Source organism: Crocodylus porosus, unplaced genomic scaffold (genome assembly GCF_001723895.1).
Source record: "Crocodylus porosus isolate Cpor-Errol unplaced genomic scaffold, CroPor_comp1, whole genome shotgun sequence".
Lineage (NCBI taxonomy): Eukaryota > Metazoa > Chordata > Crocodylia > Crocodylidae > Crocodylus > Crocodylus porosus.
The window spans coordinates 17975079-18002266 of NW_017728921.1; the positions used below are offsets into that span (position 1 = coordinate 17975079).

General features: G+C 47.1%; 1 protein-coding gene across 10 annotated transcripts in view; it reads right to left on the minus strand.

Annotated features, from left to right (window-relative positions):
* Nucleotides 1-23931, minus strand: part of DEPDC5 (DEP domain containing 5) — a 75425-nt gene extending 51494 nt beyond the window's left edge. For all 10 annotated transcript variants that reach the window (XM_019539178.1, XM_019539174.1, XM_019539179.1 and 7 more), the window contains exons 1-17: nt 23841-23931; nt 21374-21491; nt 20283-20370; nt 18225-18271; nt 17533-17618; nt 16687-16770; nt 15940-15989; nt 12340-12409; nt 11560-11638; nt 8409-8470; nt 7438-7507; nt 4854-4926; nt 4258-4361; nt 3905-3979; nt 3174-3308; nt 1971-2032; nt 1588-1661 (exon numbers count right to left, since the gene is read on the minus strand). In XM_019539178.1, coding sequence (XP_019394723.1) covers nt 1588-1661; nt 1971-2032; nt 3174-3308; nt 3905-3979; nt 4258-4361; nt 4854-4926; nt 7438-7507; nt 8409-8470; nt 11560-11638; nt 12340-12409; nt 15940-15989; nt 16687-16770; nt 17533-17618; nt 18225-18271; nt 20283-20370; nt 21374-21431 — 1217 coding nt within the window. In that variant the 5' untranslated portion in view covers nt 21432-21491; nt 23841-23931. The remainder of the gene's footprint in view (nt 1-1587; nt 1662-1970; nt 2033-3173; nt 3309-3904; nt 3980-4257; nt 4362-4853; nt 4927-7437; nt 7508-8408; nt 8471-11559; nt 11639-12339; nt 12410-15939; nt 15990-16686; nt 16771-17532; nt 17619-18224; nt 18272-20282; nt 20371-21373; nt 21492-23840) is intronic.
* Nucleotides 23932-27188: the final 3257 nt, after the last annotated feature.

The following is a 27188-nucleotide window of genomic DNA, read 5'->3' on the forward strand; positions in this document are numbered from 1 at the left end:
AGAGACAGCAAGACAAACAAATAAACAGCTGCATGCAAGATCAAGACAAAGCTGTATAGTCCAATAAAGCTACATTATTGCATTCACACACACACACACTCAACCTGCAACTCATCACACCCTAAAGAACTGCCTTCTCCAGTTCCCCTCCTCTTCCCTCCCAAAACTCTTCAATTCATAACAGCACCTGCCATTGGTAACTCTTCTGCAATCTACTTGGCTGTAGCCAGCTTCAGCTGCTTACAACTCATGCCCAAACCAAGACCTCTTCTATTTGAATTTAATCTCAAAGAGCTGACTGTTATAATTTGTTTTGCAGTCAGAAAAGGCAAAATCTGGAACACTGCTCTTATGTAAGGCATAGATCAGGAGAAGCTTAAATACTTGGAAAAAGTGAACAGTCTGCTCTGTTTAAGCAAAGAGTCTCAGAACTGGGAGAAAAAAACTGCATTCATCTGGAGCATGTACTTACCTGAATTTAACATGACTAATCCTCATTAAGTACAGAATAACGTGTTTCAACTGCTGTCAGGGTTGTGGTATCAGTTGACTATCTCCTTTCATTTTAATAATCAGTCTCAAGTCTTTCATTAGAAGCACTGAAAATGCCAGGCACTGGCTGGTTTCAAGGCTGCTACCTCCCCTTGTTTTAAAGGCATCTAATAGCAGCATTTGCCAATGTTTTCTGTGCCGTTTCTAGAGCCAGTTATAATGTAGTTAAACCGAGTACAATTACACTGGAAAGTAGACACATAGGCCAAAAGAAGCTATTCATTTAAGTGTTTTTATACACTTAATCAATGATGCAAGCAACAGGCAAGAATATTGGTCCAGATGGTGTGTTATGCAGCTAGGGGAATTGTATGCTTATGCAATAGGCATACTAGCAGAGTACTTTGTACAAGCAAACTCTGCAAGGGATACAACTGGTACATGAAGAAGGAACACAACAGGTACATGAAGAAAGAGCCTGCCTATATTACAGCTATATGGCAACAGTTGAACAAGCATGGTGGAGGCAGGTTGCTGCTTCATCTCTTTTAAAGAGAGAGAATATTCTCAGACAATCTTAACAGAAAGTCATCTGAAAAAATGGAAAAGAAACAAGCCAAAGTTTGGAGTAGACAATGACACACTCTGAAACGCAATGTTTCATTTAGATCCCGGGCCTGGTACACTCTTTACAGAAGTCATACCAATAGCAGTTTATTCAGGATTTGCTTGTTTTCATGAGAAATGCTGAGCCATTCAAATGGTTTAACCATCTCATCTGATCAGTTTACATTCCTGCATTTCCTTAAGCACTCTTCAAGGACAAAGGTAAGACAGCTAAACACCCAAGCCTAAGATTACATCTCCCTACTTTACAGATTGCCCTATAACCTTTTGTATCTACGTTTGCAACCTATCACTTCTGTTGGAAACGCCACGCTCTTTGCAGAAGTTACATCTATGCTCTGCGAGTTGAACAGAAAAAAAAACCAACATGGCAAAATGTTGCATTCAATAGACAACTAAGGGAAAACTGTACCATGAATGCTCAGAAAAAGCTGCTGCGTCTGAGAAAATCCCAACTCGCACACTAACCTGTGATTTATCCAGTGTGGAATATTGTAGTCATCTCCCAAGCGAGACTCTCCAGGACAACTGCGATTGTGAAGCTAGAAGAAAAAAGGTTGGCAGATGTAACAGGTACTCTGAGCTTCCTCTAGCTCAGTGGTTCCCAATCTGTGGTATGCGTACCACCAGTGGTATGCACACAACCTGTCAGTGGTACATGTTAATAGATTTATTATAATTACTTTATATGACAAAAAATTGCTGGTGGTACTCGAGATTGAACTAAAAAATGTGCTAGTGGAACCTAAGGTTGTATCTTTTAAATTGGTGCATAATCTGTCAGTTTGGGAACCACTGCTCTAGCTGGTCAAATAATAAGCTAAACAGCTGTAGCAACAAGTATCCATTACCTTAAAGAGTGGTACAGCATGCAGCGGTTGCTCCCCCATACATACCAAGTCCACACCAATACCTGTAAACAAAAAAGAACAGTATAGCCACAAACTACCCATAGCTGTTACTAGATGTGCACTGATGCATCAGTCTGATATTAGATCAGCACTGATATAAAGAAAACTGCCTGTATCAGAAATCAGCCTGATGTGGCCAATAAATGCCCCACGCAAGCACACAGCTGCAGTGCAGCATGTAGGCAGCAAGGAGCACAGCCTGGCAGCATGGAGAGGTGCATGCAGCTGGTAAGTCTGTTGTGGTGGAAGTGGAAGGTAAGGGGCATGAGGGGGCAGATCAAGGCCCCCCTCAAGAACAGAGCTGCAGCTCGTCCAGGAGGTGCGTGGGGGGGTGCAGATCTTCCCGCTGTGCATGCCATGAGAAGCGTGTGCTCCCGGGATCTGCATGGGGCAGGGTGGGCTGCATCTGAGGGCTGAGGCCGGGGCCATGTTGGGCTCTTCCTGGCAGGAGCTGAGCCAAGCTGTGCTCAGGGTGGGGAGTTTGGGTGTCTATGGCAAATTTGGGGGGGGGGGGCTGCAGCCCCCAGCACCGCTGCTGCCCACCCTGAGCACAGCCTGGCCCAGCTCCCACCCAGGAAGAGCCTGGAGCAGTCCTGGCCCCAACCCGCAGCAGCAGCAGCCCATCCTGCCCAGCTCTGAAGGCACATGCCCCTCCATGCCCTACTAGGGTGCATGCAGTGCTGGGAGCTGCCCCTCCCTTACCTTAGGACAAGCCACGGCTCCAACCTGGGCCCCTCCCTGGCAGGACAGTGCTTGTCCCAACCCGTCCCACTCCCTCCCTCACCATGGGGGCTTGATCTGCAAAGACTGCCCATGTCACTTGCAGCACGTGTGCCACACATTGGCCCTCCCCCCTGATTACACAGAGAGAGCACATAAGGGGAACTAGGAAGTGTTTCCTCTGAACTCACACAAATCATACACCATTGCCCTTTAAGTGCTGAGCGCTCACAAATCCCCCAAGAAGTCAAAGGGAGCTGCAAGGGTTTGGAAACACTGAAAATCAGGCCAGATTTGCATTTAGGGTATCAGTAAGTCCCCCAGATTCGTCCTTCAGAAAGATGCATTGTAAGACCTGACAATGCTGTGTTTCTGAGAACCAAAAGAAGCTCTGGTTCCTGAAAAATTAAGTTATTTCTTTACCATTGTCTATCATTCGCTGCTTGGTCAGGATCATAAGAAGCCGGTCCACTTCAAACACACCCACCCCAGGTGTGATAACCACAGACATCTGTCCAGTCCGGTCAAAGTTCCGGTTTATGTAATGCTTGTCAAACACTAAAAGATAAGTAAGAATCCAAGAGCATGTATAAAGCTTAAAGAAATATCCAACATCTTTTTCTTTAAGAGTTGGAAATGTGACACACTACTGATATTAAAAAAGCAACCCTAAGCAATCAGACACAAATATAACAGGACCTGTATTTATCCATAAGCAGCCAGCTATAATGCAGTGGTCAGTAATGTTTTCCCTCTGCTTTTAAAATATATGTTGGATTGGCATTAAAAGTAGGAGGAAGAAGAAAAAAGTAAGGGATGGGAGAAATATGTAATAGGTGGGTGTTTTTCCAGTCAGAGTTTGCTTTCTTCCAACTCTGGAGATGCCAAAGACAATAGGTAACTGAATCAGGTAGCACAAAGAGCCACTGCATGATGGTGGCTGGAAAACTCTGATGTAATGCTCACATCACATAGATGCATGCTTAGATGAAGGAAAATAAACTGGATAAAGATGACAAAGCTTTGATATAAGCCCCAAGACTCAGAACTGCCAAACTTCAAAGCATTTGTTTTTAATGCCAGTTCACTCAGAAGAAAATGCAAATAAGTTTCTCCTGCAAGCAAGGAAGACAAGTTAATTTCTCCTTACTCACCATTGAAAGAAAGATTTATGGCCTCTAGGTAGTTCCCTTGTGCTGAAGTAGAATTGTAACCTGGAGGGAAGCCCTCTAGACAAAAGTTTAAGAGAAAAAAATACTTAATTTATCATCGTTATAAAGACAAATCACCAACAAGGAGCATTTCCTGGAATTTTTGAAGCTATTCCCACCATGCTGCCCAATACATAGTCAGGACTTGTGATTCTTAGGCCACCCCACACAGTACCAGAAGGAAACCAGAAGACATAAAACTATCATTTGTGGGGCAAGCATCAGCAGAGGAAGCCAGACACTGCCAGGCTGAGCGTAAAGACTCAGCAACTTAGATTAAAAAAGATCTCTCCTACCTGCCTGCTCCAGCCGCACCAGTACAGGATATTGGATGAAGAGTTTTTTAATAGTCACAAGCAATGATGTCCACTCTTCTCGTCTCTCATTCTGAACCACAACCCTGAAAGTAACATATTTTGAGGACCACAAAAGGGAGGTTATCATGCAGGTTCTCAGAGGAAGCTATAAAAAGTGAGAGGGAAGGACTGACAACCCACAGTTAATGCAGAAAAAAGCTACAGAAGGAGGAAATAAGTATTTCTACAACATTCTCTCACAGGTAAGAACGTAAAACCTCAAGAGATGGCCAAGCCTTACATAAATGTTATGTCTTAAAACTACAGAAAAAGCATGTAATCTTTGAAGTCCGTAAACAATTTCTAGAAGTGGCAGTGTGACAACTCTGCATTCAGCAAAAATGAACACATCTGAGCTGGGGAAGAAGTGGTCAGTGGCCAGGCTCAGGGAAAGATGCTTTTTGATATACCAAGATCATGTCCTTCTGAGACAGTCTAGCAAGAAACCTGATATTATCCAAAGGGGTCCTAATTAACGAGAGTTCCATGTGAATTCTAAGCCACATCTATCCCGTAAAGGGTAAGAGTTAACATACTTATAGAAGTCTTCATAAAATCTTCCCTCATGATCCTGCCGAATTGAGGCACGATGGATCTCAGGAAACTCATCTGAAATGGAAATGAAAGTGGGGGTAAAGATCATTCATTCTAAAGCATTTCTTGAGAAGCAGCCATTTCCAGAGTAAATCTAAACCTTGGAGGAAAAACAAAACAACACAAATTTTCCTGATCATGTTAAATTTCATTTTAAAATGAAGACACAGGGCATCCTTGTACAAGAGTTTGAGGACTATGGAGACAACTGACCCATATCCTTTCATATAATACTGCTTAAAGGATTTGCACAAGGAATCATCATGCACCCACTGTGTTTGACACAGGACATCTTGGAGAGAGAACAAGCTCATTAAGGGGAAAACACAGCTTTGCATTAGGCTATGTATAATAAAGTAAACTGCTAACTATGAAAAACACTCAACACAACTCTCTTCCCACCCATTTCTGCAGGATGGTGAGGACTTTATAAGAACTACAGAAGCATACACAGGTCTGTGCAGGTCCTAGACTGCTCTCTGAAACTACAGAGGCTGAAGGAAGGCAAGTATTTCCCAAAATGCCCATGGTCACCAATGCTTCCTGTATAACATACTTCTAATCAACCCTAAAACATAGCATCCATTAATGAAATCAAGGCCTCCACTGAGATTCCACCCATTCTGATAAGCTTCCAAGAAGGAAGGGAACAGTTAAAGTAGTGGTCACCAACTGGTCAATTGCGGAGCCTCCTGAGTTGATCTGAGGCTGTGGGAAGGGGCCCTGAGTGTGCACATGCATGTGCACACCCCCACCAGCCCAGCAGGTCAGTCTGTGGGGGAGGGAAGGGCAGGGATCAGATTGAGGCCCCCACAGTGAGAGACTGAGTACAGCAGAGGTAGTAGCAGGGATAAGGTGAGCGGAACCCCGGCCAGGCAGGTGGTAGGAAGATTGAGCCTGGGCAGCTTGTCCATGGTCGTGGGGGGCTCCTGCTGTTGAGTGCACCTCGGCAGAGGCCCCGTGGGGTACGTGCCACCCAATGTGTGCGGCAGAGGCAGCTGCCATTGTGGGCTGGGCTTTGCACCCCAAGCCCCGATGCAGCTGGCCAGGAGCGGCTTGACACCACGTGTGCCCACCACCAGGGGACAAAGCTCAGCCCAGGGTGGGACGCATGCTAGGCTGAGCCACTCCTGGGCCAGCTACAGTGGGGCTCATGGTGCAAAACCCAACCCACAATGGCTGCCCCCTCTGCCAAGCATTGATGGGGGGGCATGTGCCCCCCTCAAACGCAGGGCAGTATGGGCAGATGCAGCAGCAGTGCATGAGGGATTGGGGCAGGGGCAGGCCCTGTACAGCCGGGGCAGAACACAAGACAGAGCAGCAAACAGCTTGTGCAGGAGGTGCAGGGAAGGTGGACATGTACCCCAGGAGGGTATGGGGGGGATGTGCCCCCCAGATCTGCATGTGGGGCGGGCCAGGGCAGACTGGGGCCATGATGCGCTCAAGCTGGAAATGGCAGCAGTGGTGCTGAGAGCAGGGCTATGGAGGGCCTGCAGGCACCCAAAAATTAGCTGTAACCCCCACAACTCCTTCCCAGCTTCATTGCCGCCACCCACCCTGAGCACAGTGAGGCCCAACCCCCACTGGGAAGAGCCTAGCACAGCCTTCCCCCTGCCCTGCCCCTGCCCCTCCTCTCCCCCGCCCCCAAGGGCATGGGTGTCAAGTGCCCAGGATCTGCATGGTGGGGGACGGTGGGCTGCCACTGTGGGCTGGGAGGCTGCACCAGGCTCTTCCTGGCACTGGTTGGGCTGTGTTGCACTCGGGATGGGTGGCAGCAGCAGCACTGGGCTGGGGGACTGCGGCAAATTTTCAGGTGCCTGCAGCCCTGCCCCATAGCCCCACTCCCAGCATCATCGCTGCCTGGCCCGAGCAAAGCATAGCTAAACACCCGAACAGCCCACCCTATCCCACCCACAGATCCAGGGGCACAAGCTCTCCCCACCCCCAAGCCCTCCAGGGGTGTGTGGCCCCCCATGGACAAACCAATCACAGGTCTGTCCTGCAATCTGACCCAGCTATGCAGGGCCTGCCCCAGCTCCTCTCCTTCACTCACTGCTGTGGTGCAGGGGGTGCAGACTGAGGCCCTAGCAGTGAGGGAGGGAGCAGGGCACAGGCAGGAGCAGGGGCTGGGGGACAAACAGAAGCCTGGGGGGCACTTTTCTCCCAGGCCTCTGTTTCTCCCACCCTTGGCCCAACCAGGGCCCCAACTCCCCCCAGCCCGTGCCTGTTCCCCGCTCCCTCCCTCACCACTGGGGCCTTGATCTGCCCCTCCCCCTTCCCCCCCACAGACTTACCAGCTGCAGGGGGCATGCTCCCAAATCATTTTTTCTCATTTCACTTCGATGTGCCTCCCTCCCCTTCCCACCCCACAGACCGATCTGCGGGAGTGGGGGAGAGCGCAGGGTAGATGTTGGGTTGCTTTTTAATTAAGGACGTGATCTCCTATCCAAAAAGGTTGGAGACTCCTGAGTTAAAAGCAAGAGTCGAGATAGAGAAGAAATTTAAAAAAATGTGGTACCATCTTACCTATTGATTTTGCATCATAAAAAGTTCTAGAAAATAGAACCACTGTCACTTCATGGCTGCAGTTCTTCTCCTGTCCAATAAGAATGGAAGGAAATGAGTAAAAGCAAGACAGTTCTAACTCCTGACCCATATAGTTTTCAGCATATAAACAGGAGCTGCACATTCCCAAAAGAGCAAAGATTTCCCTGAAAAAAAGGAAAACAAGCACCAATGCACCTGCAGACTATACTCCCTGGAGCTTGTAGGACTCTGCCATGCTAAACTGAACAGTATCAGGCTAACAGATATAGCTGATCTAATAAAAGATATCACATCTATCTAAATAACCTTGTCTGGCTAACAGGAATATGTAAGAGGAGTATTTTGCATTACTCTGTAGAGACTGGGAATGGAACTGGTGAGCTGTGCAGAATTCCTTGGCCACATTCTCCCAGGGTTCCTTGGGAAGAAAAATATAGGCTCAAGTAAAGGACTAAGTGAAGAAAAACAGAGATACCCAGAGTTCCCTTGAACTCCTCTTCTCCAGTCCCAATTAAAACCAAGTAGACCAATGTTACCAGTAAAGCTACATGGAGTTTAGGTTTGTGATTCAGAGCTCTTGATGCCCTATATCTCCTCCCACTCGATTTTGTCTATTTCACACTCACCCCCATTGAGGGTTGCTAAAATGTTCACGTTTATACTGAAACTTTTGGTACTGAGGCTCTTGTTTTTGAAGCTCTGCAGCTAAGTGAATTGCAGGCACTGGAAATTAGAATAGATCTTTCTGCAAACGTGTAAAAAAATGTAATGTTTTACAGACTGGCCTTTAAATGTCCACATTCATGTTGTGGCTCCTACCCCTTTTCTTCAGAGTACAGTACCAGAAGATAGATACTGACTGCATGCGGTAAGTTATACTGCATAACAGGCAAACAAAAGGGGTGACTTGTTCACTTTGAAGCAGAATCTATTCAGAACAGCAACAATACCTTCCATTTGGTGAAGAGATCAGAAAGGAAACCATTTACAGCTTTCTCAAAGTACAGGTCCCCTACAAAGACAGCAGCAACAAAAAAGCATCAAACATCTGTGCTTATTTCTCTGATACACCCATACGGTTCCTAGTAACCTTACCCTAACAGTGCCAGCACAATGATTTTTTTTAGAACTGAAGCCTATCTTCTCGCTGTTGAGAGTCACTTATGATATTACCAAAGCAAAGAACATGAAAAATGGAAAAAAAGCAGGACAAGTTTTACAGGAATGAACATAAGGTACAGCTTTCGTGTCAAGGACATTTGACCCCTAACTTCATATCTCTACAATGTAATTATAACCAGGAATCCAGGTTCTCCGTTTGCCATGGAAAAACGTGGATTTCTTCTTTTAAAGGAGAAAAATGCATATTTTCTCCTTTAAAGGGAGAAAAACCCAGGAACCTGTGGGTTCCCCCTTGCAGGCTGGCAGAATGCCAGGCTGCAAGGGTCTGCTTGGGGCTAGGGAGAGCAGGACACAGGGGGCACCATGTGCATGTGTGTGCACGCACATACAAACGTGTAGCAGCCAGGCAGCAGTGGAGAGAAGCTCCCACTACATAAGTCTATGGGGTGGAGGGACACAGACCATGCATCGGGATGCAGGGGGTGGGCAAATAGCCCCCGAGCAGGATGTGGAGAATGGGGCTACAGTCTGGCTGGACCAGCTCCAGGAAGAAGCTGCCTCCACAGCCCAGCAGTGGGAACCGAGCATGGGAGGGAGCACTTCACTACTAAGGCCACCAAGGTCGGGTGCCCCTTGCCCACCCAGCAGCAGCAGGGGCCACAACTCCGTGTTGCTGCTGCTGCACCTCACCTTGGCAGTCATAGCGGTGCAGCACTCCCTCCCATGCTGGGTCCCAGCCTGGGCAGTGGAGGCAGTTCCTGCTCAGAGCTGGTCCAGCCCGGCTACAGCCCCACACCCTGTCACACGCACAGAAATCTGGGGGGATGGGCACATGCCCACCCACAATCAAGTTGCCTGTGCTCCCTCCTCACAACACATGGCCTATACCCACACCGCCCCTTTTCCCACCCTCTTCTTCATACACTGCAGGGCTAAGGCCCAAGGACTGGGGGCAGCGGGTTAGAAGTGAGGGGCACAAGAAGTTGGGGGGAGGTTGTAGGCTGGAAGTGAGGAGCACTAGCAGGGCCAGTGGGCTGTAGCTTGGGAGCAAGAGGTACTGGCAAGGCTCAGGGGGCTGTGGCTTCAGAGTGAGGGGCAACACCATGGGCAAGAGCAGGGCATCAGAATATCATGGCTGCTCAGCAACACAAAACTGGAAGGGGGTGGGGGCGGAAATGGGACAGACACAGCTGCACCTGAACCCACATCCTGGTGAATGAAGGGGGCAGGGGAGGTCTGATTTCCCATGATCAAAAAAAAATCAAACCCCTCAAACGCCAAAATATATAGGTATTTCAAATTTATTTTATAATGATTAAGGCACTGATAGGTTTTCAAATTGTTTTAAAATTGTAACTATAGCAATAAAACGTTGTGTTCAGCTGATACCAGTAAAACATTACGTATTAGTTGAGCACAGAGAGAGAGAGAGAGAGAGGGAGGGAGAGAGAGATATTTCATTTTAATCATGGAAATACATGAATTGGGGGAGTTGATCAGTGAATTTGCAATTTTTAGAGAAAGAAAACCAGGATTCCTATTTATAACAAACTAGGAAATTCTCTGTTGTATCTTCTTCACATAGAAGATGCATCAATGTTTCCCTTTTCTGTTCTGTGTGGCTGCCCATATGCATGTACCTACTCAAGGAGGCTGTAAAAGAGCAGTTAAAGAACTCAGCCAGAAAGATGGAACAATGATGTATATAAGGCAGCTCAAGTACACAGCTTCAAAACAGTTAAGATAATCCTGACTGGGTCCATCTAGGCCAGAGTGGGATTCCCTTTCAAAGGCTAAGTTTCAAAGGATGGTCAAAGGGGACCAAAGACCCTAAAAAAGAGGGAGATTTAGAGAGAGCTAAGCAACATTGCCCAGGGTCTGTTATTGAAAATAAGCTGGAAAGATTCACAGCCATGGAGAATGTACCATAATCAATAAACAGCCTAGGCTGTTTCTCCCAATTCAGACATGTGAATTAGCTACATCAAGTATGTCAAACTCACCTGGCTCTACAGGCCAGCTGAGTGTATGGGACCAGTCTACAGGCCAGACTGGGTCCACAGATACCCCCTGCCCCCAACTGCATGCCAGATCCACTGCCCGTAGTGCCTACTCTGGCCAGACTGGGATACACACCGCATATGCCACCCACTCCAACCAATCCAGGGCAGGCACCACATGCAGTGCAGGTTTCAGACCAGTTAGAGCAGGCACCAGATCTGGCACATGGGGAACCAATGGAGCACATTGCCCCCCGCTGCATGTTGGATCCAACACTTGCTCTGACCAATCCAGGACTACATCACACACAGCACCCGCTCCAGGACCTGTGTTGCATGCAGCACCTACCTCAGGCTGGCCAGAATGCATGCTTTGTGTAGCACACAGTCTTGGACTAGTCAGAATGGGCATCACAGGCATGGGATCCAGCATGCAGGGGGGATCCCAGACAGCACCAGGTACTGGATGACGCGACTCTATATGCCAGATCTTTGACATCCCTGAACTACATAAGTAGCCTTAGCTATGGACAGAGAAATTAAATTTGAGTCAGGGCTTCTGCAGGTAGGACGCCCTTCTTGTTTTACACCATGGGCTTTACACTTGTGGATGAAAGAGCAACTAGGACCTTATTTTCAAGAAGCTGTTTTTGAATCACTTTAACCAACTGCAAAGACAGGCTCTCAAAAAGGAACCCCAGAGGGTCTGAACAATTATTTGTTCTGCTGAAACAGACCTGGCCCCAGAGTAAGAAACCCTAGGAATTCCACCCAAAAAGAGCTAAAGGCCTGAAGTTCAACACTGTGGTAGCAAACTGGAGCTGAGACTCCAAGAAGGAACAGTGCTTTGGCTAGTCCAGTACAAAGCCAGTGCTGTGTCAGACACAAGGACAGATATCTGAACCATACCCAGAGAGAAAACAAAAGCTTTGCACAACCACAGCCTCTAATACAGGGAAAGGAAAAATTACCTACATACCATAGATGTCAAAATCCCACATTTCACAGCTCATCTGGATAAAGATATAAACCATGGCTGAAGTTGAGCGGAACACCACCTGCAATGAGGTGAAAGGTGGTATTATCAGTATGTGCCCACTTGGAGAAATCTTTAAGTTATTTTCTACAAGGAAATGGTTTCAGATCCCAAACAGTAACCTCCTAACACTCCCTAACACCACAGCTGACTGTAAAGTTACCTAAAACTGTGCTTACTGGATTGTGGCACTTTCTTCTCAAAGGTTCCTGTATTTCAAAAACCTGTACAAATTTTAAGACCCTTCAACCCAGTTCATTGCCAGTGCTAACTATTTGCTTTCTGGAACTGGCTACTGTTCTCTACAACATTCATTGCCATCTAGAAGAGTTTCCATTAATCTGCACACAAGCAATAATCAAAGTGATCAAGACATGAACATGGAATTGAAGGATCTATCAATGTACAGGACAGCACAATAGCCTATGTTTTCTTCTAAGTTTGTATTTCATCTTTCACATTATTATTTCCTTCAGATGAAAACACAAAACTAGGGAACGAAAACTTTTTAACCACAAGAGTCCTGGCCAAAGAACCTGCCAAACATCAGGGAGGATCAAATAAAGAAGATCCTAATATCATACAGTAACTCGTTAATGGTGTTAAACACCAATGCTGTTTGCCATAGGGTTACCAAAGGTGCAGTGATGGGACACCCTTGATTCAGAGGCCCTGAAGAGAGAAAAAGCCAAAACAAAGAGAGAGACTTTATAAAGATCTTACCCGTGTATCCTCACTGATGTACCCACATGTGACCTTCTCACTTTTAACCCACAGCTCACCAGCCTGTGCCCTACAAACAAATCAATTCAAACACAAAAATAACCTGTTTTAAAGAAAATGGTTATGGAAATCAGAAAATTGAACCTTGTGTGTCCTAGCTGGAGACAAAACAAACACTGCATCCTAGTAGGACAGAAGTACAGCCACAGAAATGCATTTCAGTACAAATTTGTCTACATAAAAAATATTTTAGAATAGCCACCACAGGGCCCCAGTGCCAAAATGCTTCCCACTGAATTGCTCTCCCTACTAGTCCTGCTACAACATCAACATCAACCTAAGAAGTTCTTGTTTTGTATCCTCTTACTAAACCCCTTGCCACAATAGTATTTAGCTGTCAGTAAGTACCAGCAACTAACCATGTGGTATTCACCAAAGCCAACATGTGGATTTGTCCTATCTCTAATTCTCACCACTTTGATTGGATTCAGTCACCCAATAACAGGAGACATCTTAAATGTGGAGTTTTAATACCTGTTACATGCTTCTCAGAATGCCTAAAAACAGGTTTATGCTTTTATCAGGCACAATTCATTCCTTGTAAATCCCAGCTCAAGACTGTGTGTGATATTATCATACAAAAATTAAGACACACAGAGACCCAATGAAAATTCAACCCTGGTAAAAGATCACAGTATAATTATGATAAATACTATGTATTATGGCTCTCTTGAAGCAGAAAGCAATCGAGACCATTTCAGACACAGGTGCAGTTATGTAATGAGCACAACTGATGCCCAACTAGACCATGTCCTCATTTCCCTCATCCATCAGAGACTGATTTTGAATAGTAATCCATCTTAAAAGGACTTCCCAGGCCAACCATGCTTTGGGTTCTACAGGCCCATGTCAAGACAGCAGCATACTCAATCCCAAAAGAAAGCTTAAACCAATAGCACTTGATTATACAAAAACAGCAGTAACAGTCTCCAGAGGAAGGAGCATTCTCTTGTTGCTGGCAAGTTTGGCTCTAACATATGAAGTAAAGAGGCAGGTGATCAGGAAAGCAAACTGGGAGGAAAAGTGTAGCGGCGCACTAGGGTGCTCGCTACTAGTAATGGCGATACGGGCTTAGCTGTCTGTCAATAGGGCAGCACAACTGGCGGTTGCCAGGGCGATGGATTGGGTCAGCTGACCAGGAGGGGGCAGGGCTTGGCCTTTATAACCAGACAGGCCAAGACCAGACTTAGTTCCCCTCTGGCAGCCCAAGGAGCAGGAGCTCTGCTGCTGCAGAGCAGAGCTGAGTGGACCAGAGTTAAGCAGAGCAGCCAGAGCGCTCCAGCGTTCATATAATGATGGGAGGGGGTGAAGAGAACCCTGGCAGAGAGGTGAGGGAGCGCCTAGGAGGCGCATGGTTTAGGTTATAGCCGGGCGGCTTCTTTTGGGTTGTAGCCGGTTGGCTCAGGGCTTTATGTTGCTAGTTTGTTATCATTACACCAGAGGACCGGGTGAGGCTGTAGGGGAAGGAGGCGGGCTCGTTAGGAGCTCCCCAGTAAGGTGGGGGTGCTCCCAGCGCGGTAAGGAGCGCTGCGTTTTGGGGTGGCCTGACCCCAACCCCGGTAGGGGTGGCTATCGGGATAATTAGCGTGGTAGAGCGCGCTGTGTTTTGGGGTGGCCTGACCCCAACCCCAGTAGGGGTGGCTATTGGGATAATCAGCGAGATAGAGAGCACTGTGTTTTGGGGTGTCCCAACCCCAGTGGGGGTGGCTAGCGGGATAATTTCAGGGGAGCTACCCAAGAGTGTGGGGGTTCCTGGTGACCCCGGCCCTGCGGGGCGGTATTTTACGAGGCCCCAGTGCAGGCGAGGAGTGCAGGACAGGCCCTAGAGAGGGCACGAGACCCCCGTGAGGGGAACTTACTGCAGGAGGTGAGTGACAAAACCCCAGCAGGGTAGCACCCCGTGGGGAAGCGCGTGGTGACTGTGGAGAAGCCCAGTCGGGGCGAAAACGAGGGGAGCGTGGAGACAAACCCTATGGGGGGGAGGGGACGGACCCGCGGTGACCATGGTGAGACAGACCCTAGTGGGGAACTATCTATCTGGGAGAAGCAGGGGCAAACTTATTGGGAAGCCCAGCAGGGTGAGTGTATAGACAAGCCCAGAGGGGCGAGCTTAGCGAGAAACTTAAAGGAGCAAGCATAGTGAGCCGGCCTGAGTGGGCTAGTGAATACAGGGGAACTGGTAAAAGGGCGCAAGTTGCATGACAAGTTTGGGAGCGCCAGTAAGGGCGCTGGTTGCATGACAAGCCCAGGGGCATTAGGCAGGACACCGGTCGAGTGACAAGGCCAGAGCGCCTGCGGGAGGTGCCAGTTGCATGGCAAGCCCAAAAGCACCAGTCAGGTCGCAGAGAATAAACTGACCAGTCAACATCTGGTACGTCTGCGAGGCTTGGGGTGTGCTAAAGGGGAGGTTGGAGGCACGCATAGCCCATAAGGTTGAGGCGCACCGGGTCACCCCTCATAGGATAGGGGTCAGGACGAGCAGAGTACCGTGTCATAGGGAACAGTAAGGCAGCCTCCCTTAAAAGATATATAACACCAAGATGTGGCGGGCAAGACTGAGGGTGCTAAACAGTTAACCTGGCACGGTAGGGGGCGCTAGGGAGATCACGGCCGCTCCTAGGGCCCGCTCCATGACAAAAAGGATACTTGAGGTGCTCCGACAGTGAAGGGGAACCATAGAAATCAGAGAGATGCAGGGCTGGAAGGGACATCCAGAGGTCATCTAATTCAACCTCTGCCTGAGGCAGAATTAACCCTATCCAAACCATCCCATGCAGCCATAATATACTCTACATGAGACTACCCTCAACCCTGATAACACAAGATGTAACACCTTAGACTGCCACAGGTAAAGCAAAGGAACCACAGCAGTCAATGTCCTGCTATTATAAAAGGTTGTTAAATATATGATGCTTTCCCTTCAAATATTTGAAAAAAGTGTTATCATATCCCCTTATTAAGCCTCTTTTCCACAAACTGAACATGCCTAACTCCTTTAGCTTCTCCTCATATGACTTGTTTTCCAAGCCCTTTATCATCTGACTCTGTACCTTAAGTTCTCCATGTCCTTTTTTGAAATGTGGGAGCCAAAACAGCATTCAGTACTCTACATGAGACCTAATCAGTGCCAAGTACAGAGGCACCATCACCTCCCTTGGTTTGCACATAATGCTTCTATTGATACATCCCATAACTGCATTTGCAAGAGACAAAACACATACTCAAGATTATTCAGAGAAGAGTCCATACAATTTACTTTCCTTCTGTTCTCACATTGGGTGTGTTGAGCTCACTTAGCTGTATTAATGCTGGTGATATTAGATCAGTGAAGTGTACTGTAACTGAGTTCAAAAGCTAGAGGCAGCAGAGTTCTCCCTTGACATTTTCACATTGACTGATAGCTGTAAGTGTTAAAATCCTAGGTATAAAAATCCCCAAAGCATTTCTTTTTACAGTTATTTGTTAAGTGAGATCTCTCTGCACATATAAGTGCTTCCATACACAGATACAAGGAATAAATCAGAACAGTGCAATACTCACCGTATCCCAGCAAATTCCACCTTTTGAGTGATGTAGGCACATGTGCTGACCTACAAGAGAATTTCAGAGGTCAGGAAAAATCACTCAAAGCAACCAGAATGACCTGCAGGACACAGTCATCAGAATATACTGCCCCTACACCATTCTCCTAAAAGGATGGAGAGCATTTTACATGTTTACAATTAACATTTAAACCTCCAGAAAATCCTCCTAGAGCTTGGGAAGGCCACTGGAAATAGTTTAATAACAAGAGAAGAGATCAAGTGAGCGAGGGGAAAGGCAGATAATTTGTCTGGTCTACAGTTTGCCACACTCTTGAGATTCTGAAATGGGAGAATTTGAGGCAGATGTCCAACAAGTGGTAATATCATGAAGCAAAGTTATTTTAGTAGATTTTTACATGACATGTACTCAGATTCAATCTCTCCTAAATGTTCAATCAAAAGAATACACAATGTGATGAGTGGCACGTAAGAGTGCAGGTAATCAGAGCTCCATTACAATAAGTATTATTTGCAGAAAAAGACAAGGAAAAACTTAACTCATAACTGCAACATTCTTACATACAGCTCCATGTCAAGTCACAAGGCAAAGAAACAGACTGCTTACAAGCCCAGCCTTAGCCTTTTCACCCAGTCTCTGTAGTTCTGTCCATTTGCATATTAACTAATATTACATGTTCCTTAATAGTAAGAAAAGGCAAAATACTTTCGCCAACCCATACATTAGAACAAGTATAGGCTTTACCAAGCTCTTCTTCAGTCGCCACATATCCCCACGCCCAATGTACTGATCCTTAAAGGTAAGCTCCACCAGGTCAAGGGTCACATCCTGCAAAACAGAGATGAAGAAACCATGTACTGATGTGCATTTACAGTGCATTACCTTCTATGGGCACCCATATTTGTGCATGACACCTGCTTTGCAACATGCTAATTAGCACACAACAGAGCAGACTTGATTAATCAAGCCTGCTGGAATGTGCTAATTAGCAGCTTTGGTGTCATGGTGTCAGCGTTCCCACGCTCCAGAATGAAAATGGGGGTGCTTCAACTAAAGCTCATTGAACAATCTTCAGTTAAAGCGCCCCCCACCACCATTTTTAAGAGCAGGACACTGAATACATGAGATACTGCAGGTGCTTTAATTAGAGCAGCTCCTGAAAGCCGATCTAATTAAAGCACCTCCCTTCCCCAACCCCGGAGCATGTGTAGAGATGCCTTACCATGTTCTAGTCTTGGTCAAATGTTACATAGAAAGTCTTTATAAAGGTCTTAAAAGATAAAAAACGCTCTCATAAGCCTTCCCTCTTGTTATAAAATCTCTAGGGAAACTCACATGGCTTGTACAATTGAAAATGATAGGCTGGCATATTACATAATTTAGCAAACTTCAGAGTAAAGATTTGAAGACCCTGCCTTTTCTCACTAGCCACAGTGCTGACTTGAAGCACAAATGAAAATGCCTTTTTTTTTTAAACAAATATTTCTATTTTGATGCCAGAATAAACATGGAGGCACCAAAATTCCCATTTGTACTGTGAAGCGAGGCAGACAGAAATAACTATTACTGAAGCTTCGATCATGTACACACCTTCGGGTCAACAACATTCACATGGACATCCTGATATGGTCTCAGTCGGAATACCTGAGCAACAGTCTGATCCACACTTATAGTTTCTACCATAGAGAAGGAAAGAAGGAGGATTAGAGAAAGGCAGGGCCCAAAATAGTCTAAGTTGGCCTCATCCTATTTCCCAATACAAAGTGCCAAAATATAAAAGGGACTTAATGTAGGGCTACCATGGGATACAAAGCCTAGAAAGCTAGCATCAACATCTCTCAATAATGTTCTGAATAAGATTCAGGCTCTTATCTTCAGGGACAGTTAAAAGCTAGAATAAAAAGATAATTTTCTTTAGACTTTCAGAGGCCGGCAACAAGAACAGATGGAGAAAACCACCGTCGAGAAAACAGATAGAAAACATTATAGACAACAGGAGATAATTTCTTTAAATTGTTTGCCTGCATTATCAAGACAACAGGCCGCTTTAAATTGGCTATTCTTTTTCCAAAGTAATATCCACTTTTCAACTAGAAAACATGTTTTTTTACAGTGAGAAACATCACCTTTCTACTCCTCTATAGACAAAGCACTGATCTTTTTGTGAAGTTAAAATACCTGTCATTTTTTACCTTTATTTAATCCATCCCCTACTATAGCCCCAATGACAGAATCTTTCTTTATTACTTTAATATAGAGAACATTGAGGTCTAAAGCCTTACCTTTCTGCAAATCTTCCTTTAAAGACTTCACTTGCAGCAGCAGGGGGCTTCAATATAAGAGTGAGATAAAGTAAAGAGATGAATATGGGGAAACAGCTGCCTAACTTGCTCTCATTGAAAACATCTGAAACTCTCCACCACAACAAAGCCACTGTAGGAGCACTGTGCAGGGGATAAGGTACAGCATTTACTATGCTAACTAGTCAAAATGGTACTCAATTTCAAAGAGAAAACAACCAGCCATCCCCACTCTTCAACCTCATCACCTTGCTTTCTACTCTATACAAGCTAAATATTATTATACAGACCTATTCCTCATCTCTCACAGAAGTAGAAAACAGATGCAAGGTAACAGCAGCTACATGAAGAATATAAAGGCCTGGAAGCTATTTCATGTTCAGCTGTGATCCTTACTGGGTACAGCTGGCAAACTGCAGAACCAAATATATGTGAAACAGTCCAGATTTCAGGAAAGGCCAGTTGATCACACAATCATAGAAAAGTAGCACTGAGGAACCTAAGGAGGTCATCTACACCATGCCAGACAAGCATTTGCCTAAGCCAGTAATGTTAAACATAGGGCCCATGGGCTGGATCCTGGAGATCAGCCCAGTGATGCTCATCCAGCCAGTGGAGTTGGATGAGCCTGACACCCCTGGTCTAAGCCACTCTTCTAACAGATTCCATAACGACTCCAGATAAACTGTTCCAATGCTTAACCACCATCACAGTGAAAAAGTGCTTCCTAATATCCAACCTAAATTTCCCTTGCTGTAATTTAAAACTGTTACTTGTTGTTCTGTCCTCTGTAGCCATAGAATAGTCTATAACCATCCTTTTTATAGCCACCCTTCAGGTGTTTGAAAACTGTTATCAAATTATCCCTCAGTCTTCTCTTCTCCAGTCTAACTAATCCCAGTTCTTCAAACCTTTTCACATAATTTGTATTTCCTAGACTTCTAATCATTTTTGTTGGTCTCCACTGTGCTCCTTCCAATTTGTCCACATCTTTCTTGAAGTGTGGTGGCCAACATGACACAGTACTCCAGATGATGCCTCATCAGTACTGAATAGAGTAGAAGAATTATATCCCTTGACTTGCAAGTGATGTTCCTGTTACACAGTCCAGTATGCTACTGGTTTTTTTTCTTTTTTGCAATAAAAGCATACTGTTCACTCATATTCAGCTTACAGTCCACTGCAGGGATGCTCAAAGCCCAGCCCATGAGCCAGATACAGGCCTTGGTGCTGAGTCATCTGGCCTGTGGGGCTCCCCATGGGTCTCCCCAGGTCAAGAAATTTGGCAGTGGGGACTGGTAGTACTGCTCCCCTGCTGCCACATTTCTAGATGGTTAGGAACCCCATGGGCCAGAAAGCATGCCACTGTGACATGTGAGGATGGCATGGAGCCCTGATCCTGGAGTGCAGTTGCATGGAGCCCTGGGGATCAGCACCATTCCACTCATCTGGTCTGTGTGGCCAGGAGATTGAGCACCATTGGTCCACTATAATTCCCAGTCCTTTAGTGCCACACTACAGCCTAGCCAGTCATTCCCCAATCTATATTTGTGCATGTGGCTGTTCCTTCCTTTAGTGCAGGATGTTGCACTTGTTCTTACTGAATTTCATTTAATTTTGGACCATTTCAAAAAGTGATCAAGTCACTCCTGATCAAGTCACTGCTTTGTTTTCTTCCAGACAGGAAACAGTACCCCTGTGCTTGTCCAAATTATAAATACCCACAGGAACTTTGATCTATAAGTCATTACCAATGTTGCCAAGTCTCATGAGAAAAAAAGCAGCGCTGCCGCAGCACTGCCTTTAAAAACAAGCCCAAAACAAGGTCAACCCATTTCAAAGAGAGGGGAGTGGAGATGCTTATCACCCCGCGACTCTTAAAAAATTAAAGCAACTTTAAAAAAAAAACAAGCCCAATTCCACATATTATAAAGAGTCTTGGCAACACTGGTCATTACACACAAAAGGGATACAAAAGTTAATCTTCTGGGTGCTCTTGCTCCCCTTGGCTGGTCTGATATTAGCTGGAAAAAGGTTTACCTGTACTCATCATTGGGGTGTGCAATCTCCACCACATCTCCCAGTTTGATCTGAAGAAACACTTTGGGGTTCACCATCAGTTCATCATCTGAAAGATAAGCACAGCAAATCACTGAACCAGTCTGCAACGAACAGATATAAAATAACCACAAGTCCTTATATATTTAAGTATATTGGACAGCACTACATTAATTTCTGCTAAATTATTGTTTATTTTCTATAGCTCCTCTGGCCAGACTGAAATGACACAATTTTGGGATCAGACACCCTTTCATTCTTTCAGATCACAGCATTGTCAAATATTTCTTAAGAGAAAAAATACATCAGATAAGTATCCTGAATTTTCATGTTCCTTGTTTCTCTCCTTTGGCAGAAAGGCAGGAAATTTTAAATGATTGGTTAAAATAGCTTAATTAATATATTATGATTTTGAACCCAATGTGACAGTGGAAACCAAAACCCAGAACCTGGACAACTTAACAGCCAAGTCTCCAAAAAGCACATTCATTAAACTGTTTTCTTAATTTGATTTATCAAGGGAGGACAGAGAGAGGTCTGGTCAGAATTTTCTTGGAAACATCAAAACACTATCTGGCCACTAGGAAATTCTTAGAAAAATTAAAATCTATTCACATGCAACAACAACAAAATCCACCAACTGACACAGCTCCTTGCTCCTGCCAAAAAGTCATACACACCCTAAGCCCACACACTTTCACGCTCAGCAGTAATATTATGTCACTGTTCTCTCTCTGGCCGATCTGTGGCTAAACCAGGATGGTGAAAATGAACAAAAATTATTAAACGAAAGCAGAAGAGTTGGAATATAATCAGCTTATTTTACAGAAGACAATCCTTTCACTGTAGTCTGAAACTAACGGACTTTAATTTGTATTCTGCTACAAAAGGACCTTTCACCTTTTGCTTTGTAACTCCTCAGATTACATCAAGGTTTTTTGTCTACCATTTTGTTTGAAATATCAGCATAAATGGAAAGCAGCTTTACCTTCACCTGAGCAATATTATTGTAGACTTGCAATAAATATATAACTAGCAGCTCCTATAACACATTTGGTTCAGTAGATACTGACCACTGCCCCCGAAGCCCTTCTTGTGTATGACAAGCTTGTAGACCTTGTTGGTTCTCATCCTGAACAACAGGCCTCCTCAGCTGCTCCAAGTTAAGAGTGTGGATGGCATCTTGTCTCCCTAGTAGAGAAAGGAAAAATTCAAACCTTTCCTTATTAAAACTCTTATACATGGTCTGTGGTGATGTTCTGTAAGACTAGATCCCCTATATTTCAAGGATGAAACCATAGAGGGTTGAGTTTCACCAGTAATCCACTGGCACTCCACAACCCACATGCTTCTAACAAATTCTTGACTACCAAACACTTCTTCCGTAACACTGCGCTGCATGCAAAAACACTACTGAGCCAGAACTCTGGTCCAACACATCAAAAACATAACTTCCTGCAATATGAACTATGAAATAATTGTATTATTACAGCAGTGGCATTTCTACCCAGCAGAGGGCACCGCTTTATTCCTATAGGCATAGGCTCACACACCAGTTTATCACATTGGACTACATTCTGGTCAAGTATTTTAAATGAACACTACAAACAGATTTTTTTTGCTTCTTGCTGTTTTTACTTAAAACTGGAGACAGGATGTTTTCTTCCTGAAGGATCTTCACCTTTGCAACTCACTCTCTTCCAAGCTGAACTTTATCAGCCTTGAGATCCTTTCAAGGGTACCACAGGGAGCCACATCATATTAACACCATTAGGTTTGCAAACATGTTTCACAAGATAAACCCAGAGACTTCATGTAGGAAGGCAGTGTTAAAAACATGCTGCCCTACTGTGGTCTTTCTTAGTTCTTTGCAATGGAAGAATAGCTCTATTATTTTTCAGTTGTCAAAAAATGAGTGAAAACTGAGAGCTGGCATTTTCTGAGTGGTGCCGTGTGTCTAAATGGTTGAGAACTACTTTTCCAGAGCCTGGTACATGGCTCTTAATGTCAGCCATGACCAAACAAGTTAATGATAACATTTTGTGTATCGCTTCGCTTCTTTCTGAGTTACACTGCAGCACTGCTTCATCTGCAACATGTTCAGATGTCATGTCAAGAGATTCAGTTAGGATCTTTAAGAGTCCTGACTGGACTCAACCATTTCTCTGTTCACACAAATGGTAACTAACTAAACTCCCAAGGTAAAAAAGGAAAGTGGTATTTGGCTTGGATAGGAATCACCATGCCTGAGGCGGGGAGTTGAACTGTCCCTTCAGCAGGCAGAGGGAGACGCTGGCACACATAACACTCAAATGCGCCAGGCTGCAGCCCCTACACACCTCCACCACCTCCTCCTCCCGAGAGTCTGGACGAACTTCATCCCTCACCTTTTTATTTTTGGGTACCCCATTCACAGCCCCAAGTCCAGGGACCTCCTGGTCAACCTCCTTGGCCCTGGCCAAGTGGGCCCTGTACATAACCAGGAAGGAGGCTCTGGCCAGGAGAGTGCCTGGCCCGGGGACTGCAGGGCCACTTTCCTCTCATTCATCCCTTCACGTTTCCAGGCAGAGTCAACCAGCTCCTTGGATGCCTCTGAGGACTGGTAGGTATGGCCCAGGGGACTCTGCTCAGTGTCCCCCCTCTGAAGCCCTTTCACATTTGACCCTTTAGCCCCCATATTACTCCTATCCTGCTTTTTCCTTAGTTGTCCCAACAAAAAATTGGTTGTATTTCACCCTTTGGCTCCACACAGTGGTGACCATTACTTAGATGGGTGCACCCCACCTACGTAAGGTGAAAAAATCCTGGTCCCACCAGTCAATAAGCAGGGGGACGGTGGCCCCCCAGAGACCAGCCAAAGAGCGGATGGGGGGGGGTAAGATCTTACAGCAGCAGATTGAAGCATGTTGCCACAGCCCAAGTCCCTCCTAGAGGACCTTTGTGTCCCACCAGTTGAGAAACCCTGGGCTAGATGACCTCTGGCCTTCCAGCCTGACTTCTCTACAATTTGATCCAAAACAGAACTTTCATAGAAACAACGGTTTTCTGTCATCTCAGAAAATAAAAACCTAGATTTGCTAACTTGATTCTAAAGAACCAAAGACTCCTCGGCAGTTTGCAGCTCAAATATTCATCCCCAAGACCCTGAAGCAACAGAGCCCAAGCTACCCTCAACGTCCCGGGCCAAGGAGACCCAGAGGGCTGGTTGGAACCACCTGGAAATCTGCCTACGCTGCCCCAGACCAGGACGGGGCCTCTGCCCTGCAGCCCAGTCCTTCACGGGGAACAAAGCGCTGCTGCCTCCAGCTGTGGGGGCGGGACACGGAGCGAGCCGGGCAGCAGCGCGACCACGCATGGGAGCCGGGCACGGGGCGCTGCAACCCCCCCGGCTCCGGCCCCAAGCCCAGGCCCAGCACCCGCCTGTGCCCCCGTCCCCATGGCAACGCACACCCGCGGGGCAGGCCACCCCTTACAGCCCAGGCGGGGCACGAAGAGGAGGGGAAACACCCCTGGGCAGACACTGGGGCAGCGCAGCCCGACCTGCCCAGCTCCGCGTGTCCCGGCGGCGCCTCCAGCCCGGCCGGGGGCGGGTCCCCAAACGGCAGCTGCGGCACCGACCTGCTTCCGCATCCGGGCACCTGTAGGCCCCGTCACGTGACTGGGGGAGCAGCCGTACTGGGTTACGTGGGCTGTTGGCAGCGAAGGGGGCCAGTGGCTGCAGCCTGCCCGCAGTGCCCTGGGCCAGGACACCGAGTCCCGGTGGCCGGGAAGGGCCCGGGGACAGGAGCTGCCCTAGAAAGAAGCCTAAAGAAGGGAAGGGGCGGGACGGGGCACTGGTGCGCTTCCCCCCTTGGCTTCCTGCTCCAGACCGGGTGCGTGGCTGTGGCCATTGGGGAGTCATTGATGTCATGGCTCCTCATCATCCACGCGGTGGCGCCCAACCTTTTTGGCCGGACAGGCAAGGCCCGTCCGTCCACGGGCTGCATTGGGCCGCTGACCTGATCCGGCACTCGTGGCAGGCATGGAGGCCCGTGGAGGAAGGGGGCAGTGGGAGCGTGGCCCCGGGGGAGCACGGCCCAGCCACGACTCCACTTTATCGCCATGGGGCAACCTGGCTCCAATTTAGGGGGAAGGGGGCCTGGCCAAGCACCGCTGTAGGGGGAGTGGGTGTGGGAATTTGGCAGCAGGGGAGAGTGCTACTATTAATTGCCATTAACCCCCACCACCAGATCTCTCGACCTGTAGGGAGCCTTGTGGGCTAGATGCAATGGCTCTGTGGGCTGCACTGGCTCTGCGGGCCAGAGGCAGAGCACCCCCGAGCTAACTAGTCCCTTCTAAACTCATTCCACAGGTGCTAACCACCCCTTTCCTTTTTAACTGTCTTGATGTTCCACTAATCAAAATGTAACCCTCCTGCTGAGTACCTGTCAGCAGCAACAAGGGTTAGGTTCAATTTTGTGGTACTAAATGTAGTTCACCTTGGCCCAAGCCCCAACCCAGGCCACCTAGGAAACGGTAAATGAATTACTAGGGTATCCGATAAAGCCAACAACCCTTCCATCGGAAGCAGTGTGAATGAACACAAACCCCTGACTTATTACAGAGGCAAACACCAGAACACAACGTACGTCAAGAAAGCAAACAAAACCCTCTCCTGGTTCAAAGTTTACCCTGTATCACCCCTACCCCTATTGGGAATCCTTTGACCCCAGGCTCGGTGGTCTGAGAGTGGGAGTCTGGACCCAAAAGAGGTTAGTCCCTGGGAATTTGGGGGCATTGTCTCCCTCAATGTCACCGACTAGTGGGGGTACTGGTTCCATCTGCCTTCCAAAGGGAGTTGATGTTACTCTGCCAAGCTGCTGGGGAGTGTGGATCTCTTCTGCCAGAGTGGTTGTGAGAGTGTGTTACCAGCTCCTGCCCTGGATTCCACAGTCCAAGCCCCACACGGCTACCTGACTCAAAACCCTGACTCTGTACCACCTGGCCCAGGGGTAGGCAAAATGTGGCCTGAGGGCCAGATGCAGCCCACCAGGCCGTTCTATCTGGCCTGCAGGGCTCCTAAAACATTTAGAAAATTAATATTTATCTGCCCCGGTTGCCTGTCATGTGGACCCCGATAGCTTGCCAAAACTCAGTAAGCAGCCCTCTGCCCAAAATAATTGTCCACCCCTGATCTGGCCTCAGGCTCCAGCAAGCATTCCTGCATTCTCCCTCCCCTCTGCAAAGGGGACATAGGGGGGGAAAACAAAGAGCCCCCAACCCAGGTGGCCTGAACCTTAAATAATTTTTCTAACATCATCATCACAGGATCCCAGTCAAGAAACAGCATCACTGGTACACTACTAATGCACACCAGTCAATTCACAGGTGATCAGTGCTCCAGGATTTGGTCAGAGTCACGAAAATGGATTTACAGGTTCTGTTGAGGAACAGCGAGTGGTCTGGCCACAATGAAGGGGAGAGGAGGCACAATGTACAGCAATTACGTCACACAGGAAACATGATCATGATTTACAGCCAAACAAGATACACAGCCATGTGAAACTAGGACACACTTTATAGTGCAAAATGACTTGGACATTTTGGGTGTGCTCCAAAAATACTATTTGTTCTGCAATTCTTGTTTCCTGCTCCTGGTCACGTCCCTCCTATCTCACATCCCTACAGACTGTTTTTAATTTGGTCTAATGAAGTTATATTTGTTTCTGTTTTAACCTTAAACTAAATAATAGAGCCCTAGGCCCCTAGCATATTAGTAAAGCTTCTAAGTTATTTTTCACTGGAAAAAAATATGTGCTGTCTTATACAGGATGATGCATAAACGAAGCATGCCCTCACAGTGGCAGTGGGAGCGCGGCAGTGGTAAGCAGGGGAGCTCCCGGAGACACCGCTGGCACTAGCGGGAGGGGGATGGCGAGCACCCACCAATGGTCAGCGACCACCCGCAGACACCGTTGGCAGTGGCCGGTGGGGATTGGAGACTGCCCACAGACACTGCCGGTGGTGGGGTGGCAAGTGGTGCCTGCCTGCACTTCTTTATAGGGGGTGCACCACCACACTCAGGGCATGTACCCTGTACCTGTCACTTCTGGGATGATGCACCCCACCATCCGCCCCCCCTTTTCAAAATCCTACATCTGCCCATGTTGCTGGGTTTTTGGTTGTAGCCGTCTTAGTCTAAAGACAAAGGCAAGCAAAGTTCTTTGAGTAGATGTGATATCTTTTATTAGACCAACTTCCAACCAACTTCCAGCTTCCACCGCTGCAGATCCCCCACCAAGAGCTGGAGTGTAATACGAACCCTGTCTGAGAATAGACTGGTTCATTTCCCCTGAGGTCACAGCTCCATTGTCAGGTTTTTGCCTGAAGGAGGAGTGCAAAATCACCTACAGAGAAGGCAACACAGCTGCTCTTGGGCCCCACCTGGGAATGCCCTGCTGGTCAATTTGAACATCACCTCTTCAGGACAGGGTTTGTGATTTCTGCCCTGTATCTGCCTAGAACAACAGCCTGGTCTGCTTGGTGTTACAAATACTAAACAAGAACTGGGAGTGGGAGGCCACAGGCTCCCCCTGGTCAGCACTCCAGCTTCTTACTTTAATGGGGAATGGACTGAGCTCCAAATCTGGGTCTGTCCTGGGAAGGGCCTGGTCTTTTGTTCCCGGGCAGGGAGTATCCTGGCAGGGACAGATCTGAACCACTCGTGCCTCTCTCCTCCACCTGGGATGTCCCAGGTGCTGGCACCATCCAGCTGGCCGCATCGCACCCCTGGGTGGCCTGTCAGTGCCATGAGTGCCTGTGCAGTGCCCATCCCTGTGCACCCTGCAAGACAAGGCCCTTATTTCTTCAGGGCAGTGCTCAGTGCCCGGGCCGGCTGCGGGTGCGGGG